General features: G+C 42.2%; 1 protein-coding gene across 3 annotated transcripts in view; it reads right to left on the reverse strand.

Annotated features, from left to right (window-relative positions):
• The window catches only part of TPO (thyroid peroxidase), a 211,446-nt gene that overhangs the window by 6,796 nt on the left and 188,788 nt on the right, over nucleotides 1-15,862 (reverse strand). For all 3 annotated transcript variants that reach the window (XM_063442213.1, XM_063442212.1, XM_063442214.1), the window contains 2 exons: nucleotides 10,742-10,841; nucleotides 9,992-10,124 (listed from right to left, as the gene is read on the reverse strand). In XM_063442213.1, coding sequence (XP_063298283.1) covers nucleotides 9,992-10,124; nucleotides 10,742-10,841 — 233 coding nt within the window. The remainder of the gene's footprint in view (nucleotides 1-9,991; nucleotides 10,125-10,741; nucleotides 10,842-15,862) is intronic.

Genomic DNA, 15,862 nt, shown 5'->3' on the forward strand with positions numbered 1-15,862 from the left:
TCTCTTCTCAGTGACAATACCTCCTGCTGCACTGAAGGTCCTTTCTGACAGGACACTTGAAGCGGGGCAGGCCAGAAGTTCCATCGCAAAATTGGGATAGCTCAGGCCACAGTTCAAGCCTGCACACCCAGTCGTCAAGGGGTTCATCGCTCCTCAGAGTGTCGATATCTGCAGTTAAGGCGAGGTTGTCTGCTACCTGTCGGTCGAGTCGTTCTCTGAGGGTGGATAACGAAGGGCTGTGGCGATGCGTAGGACTTAAAAAGCTCAGCATGTCCTCCATCAACAACACGTCTTTAAAGCGTCCTGTCCTTGCCGGCGTGGTCGTGGGAGGAGGAGGATGAATTTCACCTCTTCCCCTGTTAGATTCCCGTTGTGCTGTGACATCACCCTTATACGCTGTGTAAAGGATACTTTTTAATTTATTTTGCAAATGCTGCATCCTTTCCGACTTGTAATTTGGTAACATTTCAGCCACTTTCTGCTTATACCGGTGGTCTAGTAGCGTGGACACCCAGTACAGGTCGTTCTCCTTCAGCCTTTTTATACGAGGGTCCCTCAACAGGCACGACAGCATGAAAGACCCAATTTGCACAAGGTTGGATGCCGAGCTACTCATTTCCCGTTCCTCCTCCTCAGTGATCTCAATGAAGGTATGTTCTTCCCCCCCAGCCACGTACAACACCACAGGTACCAGATAGGTGACAACGAGCACGCTGGGATGCCTGTTGTGGTTGGTCTTCCTCCTCCTCCTCAAAGCCACATTCCTCCTCTGACTCCTCTTCCAGCGTTGCCGCAGGTCAAGCAAGCGATGCTGATAAGGCTGTTTCTGGTGGTGATAGTGACCACAACTCTTCCTCTTTCTCTTCACGCTCATCTACGGCCTGATCCAGCACTCTTCGCAGGGCAAACTCCAGGAAGAAAACAAATGGTATGATGTCGCTGATGGTGCCTTCGGTGCGACTGACTAGGTTTGTCACCTCCTCAAAAGGAGCCTACAGGCATTGCGCATGAGCGTCCAGTAACGTGGCAAAAAAATTCCCAGCTCCCCAGAGGCTGTCCTAGCACCCCGGTCATACAAATATTCATTAACGGCTTTTTCTTGTTGGAGCAGGCGGTCGAACATTAGGAGTGTTGAATTCCAACGTGTCGGGCTGTCGCAAATCAAGCGCCTCACTGGCATGTTGTTTCGCCGCTGGATATCTGCAAAGTGCACCATGGCCATGCAGGAACGCCTGAAATGGCCACACACCTTCCTGGCCTGCTTCAGGACGTCCTGTAAGCCTGTGTGCTTATGCAAAAAGCGTTGTACGATCAGATTACACACATGTGCCATGCACGGCACATGTGTCAACTTGCCCAACTTCAATGCCGCTAACAAATTTTTTCCGTTGTCACAAACCACTTTGCTGATATCCAGTTGCTGCGGAGTCAGCCACTTTTCCACCTGTGCATTCAGGGCGGACAAGAGTGCTTGTCCGGTGTGACTCTCTGCTTTCACGCAAGTCAAACCCAAGACAGCGTGACACTGCCATATCCGGGATGTGGAATAGTACCTGGGGAGCTGGGGGGGTGCCATTGATGTGGAGCAAGACGCAGCAGCAGAAGAGGACTCAGCCGAGGAGGTTATGGAAGAGGATGGAGTAGGAGGAGTAGAGGAGGTGGCAGCAGGCCTGCCTGCAAGTCGTGGTGGTGTCACCAACTCCTCTGCAGAGCCACACATTCCATGCTTGGCAGCCGTCAGCAGGTTTACCCAATGCGCAGTGTAGGTGATATACCTGCCCTGACCATGCTTTGCAGACCAGGTATCAGTGGTCAGATGGACCCTTGCCCCAACACTGTGTGCCAGACATGCCATTACTTCCTTTTGCACAATTGAGTACAGGTTGGGGATTGCCTTTTGTGCAAAGAAATTTCGTCCGGGTACCTTCCACTGCGGTATCCCAATAGCCACAAATTTTTTGAACGCCTCAGACTCCACCAGCTTGTATGGTAAAAGCTGGCGGGCTAATAGTTCAGACAAGCCAGCTGTCAGACGCTGGGCAAGGGGGTGACTTTCTGACATTGGCTTCTTACGCTCAAACATGTCCTTGACAGACACCTGACTGTGGGCAGATGAGCGGGAACTGCTCAATTCGAGAGACGGAGTGGCGGATGGTTGAGAGGGGGCAAGGAGGACAGCAGTGGTTGATGTGGCTGAAGATGCTGGACCAGGAGGAGGATGGCGGCTTTGAGTTTGTGTGCTGCTTGTACTCATGTGTTGATCCCACAGGCGTTTATGATGTGCGATCATGTGCCTACGCAAAGCAGTTGTACCTAGGTGGGTGTTGGACCTCCCACGACTCAGTTTACTTTGGCACAGGTTGCAAATGGCATTGCTGTTGTCAGAGGCAGACACACAAAAAAAATGCCACACTGCTGAGCTCTGCAATGACGGCATTCTGGTGGTGGACACAGCATGCGTTGATTGTCGTGCTGTCGGGCTGACCCCGGGTGCCAATGCATGCTGTCTGACTGTGCCACTAGCTCCTTGCGACGACCCCCCCCCTGCTTCCAACTCATCTCCTCCTCCTCTCTGTCTCCCCATCTGAACTTTCGCCCTGTTCTTCTTGCCGAGCGGGCACCCACGTGACATCCATGGACGCATCGTCATCATCAACCGCTTCGCTTGTATCTGACAACTCAGAAAAGGAAGCAGCAGCGGGTACAACAACATCATCATCATCACACCGTACCTCCATGTGTTTAATTCTGCCTGCCTGAGACATATCCCTGTTATCTACATCCTCTAGCAATAATGGTTGCGCATCACTCATTTCTTAAAACGGGAGTGTGAATAACTCCTCTGACATACCAAGTAAAGCGGCTGTGGTGCTAGTTTTGGTGGTGGCGGCAGGCGGGTGAGTGCTATCTTGAGAGGTGCCTGAAGCTAAGCTGGAGGAGGATGGTGCGTCAAGGTTCCGAGCGGAGGCTGTACAAGATTGGGTGTATTGTGTTAGCCAGTCAACTATGTCCTCAGAACTTTTCAAGTTCAGGGTACGTGGCTTCTGAAAACTGGGCATTATTCTAGGGCAAAAGGGAATCACAGCACCACGAGAAACCTTTTTTCTTTGTAAAAGCACGCTATAGAGACACCAGATATGATTGGCAATGTGCACTTGAACAGTTCTGCAGAGCACACACTGTAGGCCTGACAGAGCCGCTTGAAGGACACTGACTGGCTGCTATTAGCTTAAACTGGAAACCTTTTTTCTTTGTAAAAGCACGCTATAGAGACACCAGATATGATTGGCAATGTGCACTTGAACATTTCTGCAGAGCACACACTGTAGGCCTGACACACCCGCTTGAAGACAAGTAACTGCTATTCAATCTATAACAGTGAAAAAAAAATTTGGTTTTAAAAGCACGCTATAGAGACACTAGATATGATTGGCAATGTGCACTGGAACAGTTCTGGAGAGCACACGCTGAAGGAAGGACTGACAGAGCCGCTTGAAGGACACTGACTGGCTGCTATTAGCTTACACTGGAAACCTTTTTTCTTTGTAAAAGCACGCTATAGAGACACCAGATATGATTGGCAATGTGCACTTGAACAGTTCTGCAGAGCACACACTGTAGGCCTGACACACCCGCTTGAAGACAAGTAACTGCTATTCAATCTATAACAGTGAAAAACAAATTTTGGTTTTAAAAGCACGCTATAGAGACACCAGATATGATTGGCAATGTGCACTGGAACAGTTCTGGAGAGCACACGCTGAAGGAAGGACTGACAGAGCCGCTTGAAGGACACTGACTGGCTGCTATTAGCTTACACTGGAAACCTTTTTTCTTTGTAAAAGCACGCTATAGAGACACCAGATATGATTGGCAATGTGCACTTGAACAGTTCTGCAGAGCACACACTGTAGGCCTGACACACCCGCTTGAAGACAAGTAACTGCTATTCAATCTATAACAGTGAAAAACAAATTTTGGTTTTAAAAGCACGCTATAGAGACACCAGATATGATTGGCAATGTGCACTGGAGCAGTTCTGTAGAGCACACGCTGAAGGAAGGCCTGACAGAGCCGCTTGAAGGACACTGACTGGCTGCTATTAGCTTACACTGGAAACCTTTTTTCTTTGTAAAAGCACGCTAAAGAGACACCAGATATGATTGGCAACTGTCAAAGCACGCTGGCACAGGTCTGCAGAGCACACGCTGAAGTAGGCCTGACACCCAGACGCTTGCAGACAACTAACTGCTCTTCTATTACAGTGAAAAAAAAATTATTTCTTTTAAATGTAAAGCTTAAGCTATTGTAAAAACAGATATGAGTGGTGGCACTGGGCAAGTGGGCACAGTATCCAATGTGAACCTCACACAGAAGCTGGCAGGCAGGCAACTGCTCTTCTATTACAGTGAATATAAATTATTTCTTTTAAATCTAAAGCTTAACCTATTGTAAAAACAGATATGAGTGGTGGCACTGACTGTGCAAATGGGCAAGGCATCCAACCTGACACAGAAGCTGGCAGGCAGGCAACTGCTCTTCTATTACAGTGAAAAAAAAATTATTTCCTTTAAATCTAAAGCTTAACCTATTGTAAAAACAGATATGAGTGGTGGCACTGACTGTGCAAATGGGCAAGGCATCCAACCTGACACAGAAGCTGGCAGGCAGGCAACTGCTCTTCTATTACAGTGAATTTTTTTTTAACCTATTGTGACCCCAGATATGAGTGGTGGCACTGGGCAAGTGGGCACAGTATCCAATGTGAACCTCACACAGAAGCTGGCAGGCAGGCACCTGCAATTACATTACACAGGAAGAAAAAAAAAAAAGCAGCCTGATGTTCTAGCCCTAAAAAGGGCTTTTTGGGGTGCTGTCCTTACAGCAGAGATCAGATGAGTCCTTCAGGATTGTAGTGGACACTGAATACCCTAGCCTAGCTATCAATTTCCCTATCTAATCAGCAGCAGCTAAACTTTCCCTCCTCTCACTAAGCATGCAGCTTCAGAATGAATCGAAAATGGATGCTGGGCGGGAGGTTGGAGGGTGTGGAAGGGAGTGCTGCTGATTGGCTGGAATGTGTCTGCTGACCGAGAGGCACAGGGTCAAAGTTTGCCCAATGATGACGAATAGGGGGCGGATCGAACTCCGCATGTGTACGCCCGCCGCGGTGAACGCGAACACGCTAAGTTCGCCGGGAACTGTTCGCCGGCGGACAGTTCGGTTCATCACTAAATTCTAACTTTTTGTTTTTTACTATTTTGGCCACTTCTCCTGAGTACCACAGTGTTTTCTTAATTTTTTTGCTCTTACTGACAAGCCTAATGCAATTTTCTGTTGCCTTCCGTAGTGTAACTTTTAAATAATCCCATTTCTCTTGGACTCCATTTAAATTGCTCCAGTCTGATAATGACTCCTTTACACATATTCTAATTTTGGAAAAGTCTGTTTTTCTAAAGTCTAAAACTTTTGTTTTTGTGTGGTGTGACTCAGTCACTGTTCTTATATTAAACCACACTGACTGATGATCACTGGATCCAAAACTTTCACCTACAGTAATATCTGATACAAAATCTCCATTTGTTAACACTAAATCTAGTATGGCCTCTTTACGAGTTGGCTCCTCAACAACTTGTTTTAGAGACAATCCCAGTAGGGAGTTTAGAATATGTGTGCTTCTGGCACAAGTAGCTATTTTTGTTTTCCAATTCACATCAGGAAGATTAAAGTCACCCATGATGATAACTTCCCCCATCATTGTCATTTTAGCTATTTCTTCAACTAGTAGATTATCTAACTCTTTAATTTGTCCGGGGGGCCTATAAATCACACCTACACAAGTTAGTGTGTGATTACCAAATTCTAACGTAACCCAAAAGGACTCTATGTTCGCCTCACTAACCTTTATTAGGCTAGATTTAATGCTATCCTTCCACCCCTCCCCCTTTCTTGCCTTACCTGTCTTTTCGATATAAAGAGTACCCTGGTATGGCTATGTCCCAGTCATTTTTCTCATTATACCATGTCTCAGTAACAGCGACTAAATCTACACTATCAGTTGCCATTATTGCCACAAGTTCATGGATCTTATTCCCTAAACTGCGAGCATTTGTAGACATGACTCTAAGCTTATCATTTTTTTAACACACTTGCTACAGGCACCTTCTGTCCTTGTTTTGGGGGACAATTGGATTGATGTTTTATCACCCTTTTGCCCCCCCCCCCCACCACGTTAAATACATCCTAGCAAAACCTCTGAACTGCTCACTAAGAACATTTGTTCCCATTTGAGAAAGATGCAAACCATCTTTTTTGTACAGTTTATTTCCATTCCAAATATAGCTACCATGAGTAATAAAGTCAAATCCTTGCTCCTGACACCATTCACCAAGCCACAAGTTAAAGTCCCTAATACGCATCCGCCTGTCATTCTGAGTGTTATGCACAGGCAGAACTTCAGAGAATGACAGTGTGGAAGCAACCTGCCGTACATCATTGGCAAAAACACTAAAAACTTCCTTAACCTCTGAAACCTCATTGCAAGCCATGTCATTTGTCCCTAAATGGACAAGTACATCCAATTCCCCTTCCTGCTTTGCTTGCTTAACAATATTACAGATACGTCTCCTGTCTCTGTGAGCAGTAGCTCCGGGAAGACACCTCACAAGACCACCATTGTCCATCTCCACACCTCTTATGATGTAATCCCCCAACAACAAACGATTTCTATTAGGCCTCACCATAGTCTTCAAGCCTCCCTGCACAACACCACTAGCCTCAGTGCCTCTCTGCACAACACCACTAGCCTCAGTGCCTCTCTGCACAACACCACTAGCCTCAGTGCCTCTCTGCACAACACCACTAGCCTCAGTGCCTCTCTGCACAACACCACTAGCCTCAGTGCCTCTCTGCACAACACCACTAGCCTCAGTGCCTCTCTGCACAACACCACTAGCCTCAGTGCCTCTCTGCACAACACCACTAGCCTCAGTGCCTCTCTGCTCAACACCACTAGCCTCAGTGCCTCTCTGCTCAACACCACTAGCCTCAGTGCCTCTCTGCACAACACCACTAGCCCCAGTGCCTCTCTCCACAACACCACTAGCCTCAGTGCCAGTCTCCATGACACCATTACACTCTGAAAGTGCAGAAAATGAATTATGTAGAGCAACAGACTGTGCAATATTCCTTTTATCCACAACTCTAAGTCTACCAGATCCTACAGTAATCCATCTGCCATTCCTAGTATGTCTCTGTGGCAGTGGCTTTGCAGCAGTTCCAGCCTGAGTTTGTTTACCAGATAATTTACAAATCTCAGACTTCAAAAATACGATCTCCTGCCGCAAGATAGAGAACTGTCTACAGATTAGACAACAACCAAACCTCCAAAAAGTGGAACGTGAAACAAATGCATAGCAACTATTACACTGAACTATGTCTGCCATTCCAATGAGGTGAATTAATTTAAATCAAACTGATTTTAACTTTTTATTTATCCTCCTGAATACCTCAGATTACCTCCAGTTTATCTCTAGAATATCTCCAACCACACACACTTAGAAGCAACACTCTCTAGAATATCTCCAACCACACACACTTAGAAGCAACACTCTCCAGAATATCTCCAACCACACACACTTAGAAGCAACACTTAGATGAAGCAACCAAGCTATATTAGCCAAGCTAATGACAACAACCCTTTTATACTCCTAAAATCACCACCTACTTGGAATTTTTAACACCTGGGTAGGCCTCTGCTTATTTGCAAACAATAGCCAATTTAAACAGCAATCAATAGCAAGTAGCTAACTAATAAAATCAAATGCCTTATAATTACCAACAGGAAATCAAACCTTGTGCAATCAATAACCTTTTCCTACAGATGAATCTTACCAACAGGAAATCAAACCTTGTGCAATCAGTAACCTTTTCCTACAGATTAATCTTACCAACAGGAAATCAAACCTTGTGCAATCAAACCTTGTGCAATCTTACCTGTAACAGTAAAAAAGAAAACTCTTAGCACAAATCTTAGACAGTTGAAGCTTCTGTAAAACTCTCCAGAATATCTCCAACCACACACACTTAGAAGCAACACTTAGATGAAGCAACCAAGCTTATGGGGGATTTTTCATATGGGAAATAAAGTAACTATATTACGCTATGTCAGTATCTTTTCTATTTTAAAGGTTTTGGATACGTATAAAGACACAGATTGTTCATATGTGCTACTGTTGCAACAACTAATCCCTGCGGACTTGTGAAAATACCCACAAAATAAGACTGAATTTGGAACTCTTTGTTTGATAGACATTTTCTGTGCTGACCCCTAAGTTTAAAGATAGGGGTATATTCACTAAGCGCTGATACATAGTTTATTCTACATTGAGTAGGGGCTTTAAATTAAAGAACACAGGTAGGATAGTCAGTGGGTTGAGGGGTTTTGGGTTTTCTAACAAAAATTACCCGGGGTAATTCCGGCAACCACCCTTGATCAGTAGGTGGTGGCAGCAATAATTAATAATACATACATAATAAATAATCTAAGCCCCAACCCATAGGCAGTGGGTGGGGGCTATTAAATTAATAAATGTAACTTAATGTCCCGACGGGTGGCAGGTGGAGGCCTAATTAGATATTCAAAGAGGCTGGATATGCCATTGTCCGATTCCCAACACCCCAGCCACCCCACTCCAATAACTCCTGCATGATAATAATAGAAAGGGGGCCAAGTAAGTAAATCCCTGTAAAAAAAATTAAACAAAGAGGACAAACAATTCCTGCAGTAGTTGAAATCTTATATGCAAAAATTGGACCACTCTCTCCAACAGTGCTTCCTCATAGAAATGACCTTGTGGTTCATACACATCCACCTCTTCCATGAAAATTGGCAGTTTAACAACTTCCCTCTTCTTATCCATCTTTCTGATCACCATATCAATTCCTGTTTGATTTATGTTTTAGGTTCGTGGTTGGATGTTTACCTAATCCTTATTTCTTTGGAATCGTTGCACAAACGTAATAATTTATATCTTGCCTTCTCTCCGCATAATATATAGTGTGCCTGTGAGACACATATACAGTTCTATTCTCTTCAAAATTTTGTTTATTGTATTGAATATAATACATGTAATTTATGAAACTTCTGCTTTATCTGAAAACACTAATAAAAATATTTCAGATAAACACAATAAACAGTCAATGAAATCAGGCTACAGCACCCAAAACAATCCTAGTGTGGCTGAACCATGAACCCACACAGAGGAGAGGTACTGCTGCCTATGTACAACTGGAAAAGACCTGGGACAATTGTTACATGCGTCTATGTGCATCATCAGCAGGCTCCAAATCCAGCATGAAGGGAACATGTTCTGCATCAAGAAATAACACACAAGTTGAGTGTCTGGTGGCAGGAAGTCTGCCACATTTAAGCATGTGCCCAAATGGCCGGCATTCCTTACAATATGGATATGAAAGAAGCAATAAATCTTCTCAATTATCTTCTCAATCTTAAAAAAATCTATATTTTTTTTTTGGGGGGGGGGGGTTGCTCTTTTCCTTTTACGCAACTATAGAAAACTTGCTCAAGAATATTTAAGGCAGAGTTGTCGTCACTTCTTGGATGACAGATTAGTATATTGCTGATAGAGATATAAATTTATCATGATAATCCAGATAATATTTATCCTGTTTCCTATGCTTAAGTTTTATTTTTTTTTTGTTATATGAATTGAAACATTTTTATTTAAAGAAGAAAACACTAATGCTGGTATACAATGTGTTTTGATGTGGACCACCTTAAAAGTCTGGGAACTGATGATGGCTCACAATAAATCATTTGAGGAACATTGCTATTGATCAGTGGTTCCCAAACTAGTCCTCGTGACCCATCAACAATCCAGGATTTACGTATTTCCCTGTTTTATTCCAATGGAGATATTGACAAAACCTGGACTGTTGGTGGGTGGGAAACACTGCTAGAAATAATTACCTTATGGGCTTGTTCAGAAGTAAAGGCTTGTGACGTATAGTTTTCATCACATGAGGTGCAACCAACTTTTACCGAGGGCTTTTTCATGTTATTTAAACTGTGAGATTCCATGGATGTGTTAAACAAGGTCTCTCTATAAAATTAAAAATTAACAAATTATTAAGGTACATGTATGGTATATATATATATATATATATATATATATATATATATATATATATATATATATATATATATATATATATATATATATATATATATATTATATTATATATAAGATCCAGCACACTCACTCATTCACTAAACGACAATTTAAAAATTCACAGAATGTTATAATTTACTTTTCTTAAAGCCAAAAATAATGGGGTTTTAGTTATAGTATATATCATACATTGCATAAGCCTACCACATTTATGGCAGGTCCTATCCTAGCAACCAAAAATGGGGTACATAGACTTTGTGGCAGGTTTATGCAATGTATGATCATATACTGTAACTGACCCTTATGATTTTAAGTCAATTCTGCATTTAGACATTGACAGAGTGCAGACAGATGTATACAGTAGATCTGTACATTAGATGTAGTAGGCTTAGGGTTGGATACTATTACTAGAGATAAACTTAACTCTGGTAATAGACTAGCAATTATACTTCTGAGTTCCATGACAAAATGGTATCCAATCACCAGAGATAAGCTCATCTCATCTAATATAGCCCATAACGTGCAAGAAATATTTAAAAATGACTTACCCTTTGAATACTAACATCCAGCTCATAGCTGACCAGGATATAAACAAAATTGCAACCAGGATAAAAGATGCTATTGATCCTCTTGAAAGTCTTCCAGAATCTACGATAAAATGCAATACTATTACTGTTGGAATCAGGACAACAGCACTCACAAGTAACGAGTATGTTTGACAGAGTCTAACAGTAGACGGAGCTACGAGACTATCCATTTTTTTTTTAAATATACAGTTTACTCATTAAAGTAGCACACTACTCATGTTCACCGTTTCATCCCATTGAAGTGGTTATGTTGCCTGCAGTCTTTCCTTTCTTTGCTGGACATTGTGCAGTTAGAACGTTCTCACTGAGAAGGCTTGTGGACATAGTGTGCGTATGTATGACTGACTTACCATACACGTCTCAGCTTTGTTACAGCTTAAAGAGCATGAAAGGCAAAAGCCCTAGTGTGCACAATCTAGAATTTGTCTTGTCTTTGTCTCCCTCAATTCGACTTTGAAAGATAGTTGAAAGCTAGCAAGACGGGAAATCCTCTTTGTTGTCTGATAAATAATTTGGAGGGTTTAGTAATGTGAATTATAAAAAAAAAATAAAAAATGTTGATTTCTCTTAAAATGGACACATTTAGAAGTGTAAGCCTGCAGAGACAAACAAATTAATCCTAAAGCACTTTTACAAGCAGAAGTCGTTTAGGGGTCTGGAGTGTTCCCTTAAATTAAATTCCCTGCATTTAATTGTGCTAAATTATTTTAACAAACATGATCAACATTCTATTAAATAAAGCAGTGATGTATGCCTATATTGTTATGGGCAAATGCAAATATTACAAGTTTTAGAATGAAATGTTATATTTCTTCAACTGTGTACTTTGTCTTTAAGAGATATTGCAAATTGACAAGGTGTTAGAAATGGAACATATTGTTTTTTATAGATGTTTCTTTAAGCAATAACCTCAGTGCATATTATGTTTGCGCCATTTTGTCCCAGACAAATTACAATAACAATAATGCATAAACAAGCTTCAAGGCTATACTACGACTCTTTCAGTACACAATATACTGTGGTAACCCCAAGTTAATGGAACTTCCCCAAATCCGGGAATCTTCCATGACTGTGCACGTACGTCTTAGTATAAACAACAGATAAGCTATTCAGACTTTAAGATGCCATCTTGAACTAAATCAGGAAAATTTCCATAACGTATGCACCCTTTAGTTATGGCCTTGTATGTTTGCCAAATTAAGGGTGGTCCTAAAATGAATAAAGTAAAAAAAGTAACTTTTCATATATGAACTACAGTGACCATAAAATGACGACACCTTAGGTATAAATAGGTGTACTTTTTAAATGTTAAGACACAGAGGAGAGACTTGGAGACAGATGCTGCTCCATCTTAAAATGACAGAGAGGCTGACATGATGACATGTTCAGAAGGGTATGTTTAATTTAATTTAATTTCATCTTATAAACTCTGCTATAATGGATTTTATATGTCTATATTTATATTTTTATATAATAAATATCTAAAAGACAAAACGATTGCTTCCAAGACAATCCTTATTTTATATTGTATTCTCAATTATTTATATATGTTAAATAGAGGATCTCTTACTAACTATATAAAATGATGGCTAAGATATCTGTATGGTTAGCCCTACTAAGTTCTATGCTTTAAGACATTATAGTGGTAAATAAGGGAACCGCCTGCGGTTACAATATGAATGATCTTCCTGAATAAATAGGAAACATTTTCACCCTGATGGAGAGAGCAGTAAGCTCTGCAAACCATGGCTCTTATGGAAACCACATTATTATTTTAATAAAAAACATATGCAATGCATAGCCAGGGCTTGTAACACACAGAGTTTACTTTACTTAGTTCTGCTCGGAAGTGCCCCATTTAAAAGAGCTATGTGGTTTTTTTTTTTTATTGCTCACACCCAGGGGTGTATCCTGGTTTTGTGCTGCCCTAGGCAGGACAAAACTCAGGCGCCCCCTCACCCCCACCCCCCCCCCCCCCCGCCACCCCCACCCAACCCTTCCCCCGCCTTCTAAATACACACACACTGACAGATACGCATCCATTAGCTAACTGTTAGCTAATGGATGCGTATCTGTCAGTGTGTGTGTGTGAGTGTATGAGTGTGTCTGTGTGTGAGTGTGTCTGTTAGTGAGTGTGAGTGTGTCTGTTAGTGAGTGTGTCTGTTAGTGAGTGTGTGAGTGTGTCTGTTAGCTGCTAACAGACACACTCACACACTCACTAACAGACACACTCACACACACTAACAGACACACACAGTCAGACACACTCACACACACTAACAGACACACACACACACACTAACAGACACACTCACACACACTAACAGACACACTCACACACACTAACAGACACACACAGTCAGACACACTCACACACACTAACAGACACACACAGTCAGACACACTCACACACACTAACAGACACACACACACACACTAACAGACACACTCACTCACATTAACTCATTTTTTTTTAATTTACCCCCCCAGCCTCCTTACCTTTGGGAATGCTGGGGGGGTTCTCCCTCTACCTGGGGTCTAGTGGGGCTGCCGGTCGGGCTGCTGGGCTGGTTGCTGGGCGGGCGGCTGGCGAGGGAGCACTTCCTCTGAGCTGTCTGCTCAGCTCCCTCGCGCGCCGCAGAGTGAGGCTGGGAGGCGGAGCCGGAATATGACGTCATATTCCGGCTCCCAGCCTCACTCTGCGGCGCGCGAGGGAGCTGAGCAGACAGCTCAGAGGAAGTGCTCCCTCGCCAGCCGCCCGCCCGCCCGCCCGCCCAGCAACCAGCCCAGCAGCCACCAGCCCGGGATGTCTGTTAGCCGCAAGGCTAACAAGGCATTTGCCCTGGGCGTTTGGGGGCGGCTTTTTTTGCCGCCCCCTGGAAAATGCCGCCCAAGGCAAATGCCTTGTTTGCCTCGCGGCAAATACACCCCTGCTCACACCTCTGGAGTGCAAATGATTAAATGACCACTAAAGGCACCCAGACTAGTTCAGCTCAGAAGAGGCATGTATACCTGCATTGTACAACTTTGCTGTTTAGTAGATATGGCAATGCCTTCATTGTAAGGTTTAATACACCTCTAGTGGATGTCTTCCTGAGTCAAATGGGGTCATCACAACTAACCACCATTTCAATGGAGTAGCGCTGCTGGGCATGTATGCGCTTTTTATCCTTAATGCTCACCTATGTGGACCATTGGATTAGATGAAACTGAAGAGTCATGGTGATCTCAGCACTGGAAGAAAAACTGAGTAAAACCTTTTCTCCAATATTTATTTAGACTTTGGCGGACCTTAAACTAAAAGGCAGAGAATAGCACAATTGTGTTAGGAATGCAGGAAGGTAGGATGCTCCAAACACCTAAAGTACTTTAGCTTGCCTACAAAAAAGGCAGATTTCAATAGTAACCCCCTGGCTGTCTCTTAGACATATGGTCCTGCTACTTCTTGGTGGTACTAAACTAAACCACCAAGAAGTAGCAGGACCATATGTCTAAGAGACAGCCAGGGGGTTACTATTGAAATATATTCCTATTTTATTTAGATTGTTTTTATTTGTTCATTAGTTTATAATATTTTTTTTTGAATACCAACTTGCACTTCTAACACCCTGTTCTTGAGACCTGAGCCTAACCCTGGCAGAATAGAGGGCAAATGAGGTTCTAGCCCCCCAACCTCTGTCAGGGGACCACCTTAAAGGATTCCTATTTCACTTATCCTTTGAATGCAAAAAGTCAGCGCTAGTCTTTGCATACATAACAATACTTCACTATAGAAACATAGAAACATAGAATGTGACGGCAGATAAGAACCATTCGGCCCATCTCGTCTGCCCATTTTTCTAAATACTTTCATTAGTCTATGGCCTTATCTCATAGTTAGGATAGCCTTATGCCTATCTCACGCATGCTTAAACTCCTTTACCACTTCAGCTGGAAGGCTATTCCATGCATCCACTACCCTCTCAGTAAAGTAATAAAGATGTGCTGTTAAATGTTCTTTATAGATGCATAGTTGTATCCTAAATCTGTGTATATACATGTATTTCACAGAAAGGTTTTGTAAAATGTGTGTTTGTGTATATTTGTATACAGTAACTGTTAGTAAAATGGCAAAATCGTTTCCATAACACCCATTCACTGCAGAGCTCACAGCTCTCTTTGAGGGTAAGCACGTTGCATATTTATTCAAGAAAACCTTACAAATAAAAGGCTGAGTGTGTTTCAGTTCATTCAGTACAACACTATAGTATAATTTGTGATAATTAATGTTTAATGCAATGAAGTCAAAGCTCCCCTGTATGGGTATGCAAATTAATTAATGGGATGTTTCAAATCCACGTTGCATTCTAAAACTTTCATAATGAGTATTTAGGGCTCATTTTATTATATTACTTTTGTTAAACAGGCAAATTGCTGTTGTTAAGATATATTGTACATATTTTGTATTACTCATGTTACCAATAATAACAGCTTTATATAAACTGATCTTGTGTTTATTTCTCCCAATTGCTGCTATAAAGTATTTGTTATTTAAAAATTCAATAATGTTGAAAATATATAGTGACACTTAAGTAGTCACAATTACAGCGCAATTATTTTAAAAGTCACTTACTGCAAACTGAATGAAACATTTTAACATTTTAATCCATAGTGCTTGAATGCCTTCCTTTGAAAGATGAGTTTGTATAATGCTAAGCTAACGTGCACTGGCATTAAACAATTTACCTGCATTGTTAATTTTGTGAGATTTTATCATTTGACTATAAGAGGTAAAAAATCCAATGTGTACCATTACCGAGTCACATTATTTCAAACGTTATGTGATGATATCTGTAAACTTGCATTATTGACTTCTAGGAACTCTCCTTTAAAACGGTTTGTCTTCTTACCTGGTGAATGCCAGGTATCTCTCCCTGCATCCACTACTGCCTTGAGAGAGTCATAAACTCTCCGTTTTAACTAAGCTCGGTGGTGCATTGCTTAGCCTATTGGCTGAGAGTGATCAGTGTTTGGCTCAGAGAAGAGGTGTAGAGCGGATTGACTACTTACAAAAGGGATCTGTAGTGGTTATGGTGCTTACTT

The sequence above is a fragment of the Pelobates fuscus genome, chromosome 2 (genome assembly GCF_036172605.1).
Source record: "Pelobates fuscus isolate aPelFus1 chromosome 2, aPelFus1.pri, whole genome shotgun sequence".
In the NCBI taxonomy this organism is placed as follows: Eukaryota; Metazoa; Chordata; class Amphibia; order Anura; family Pelobatidae; genus Pelobates; species Pelobates fuscus.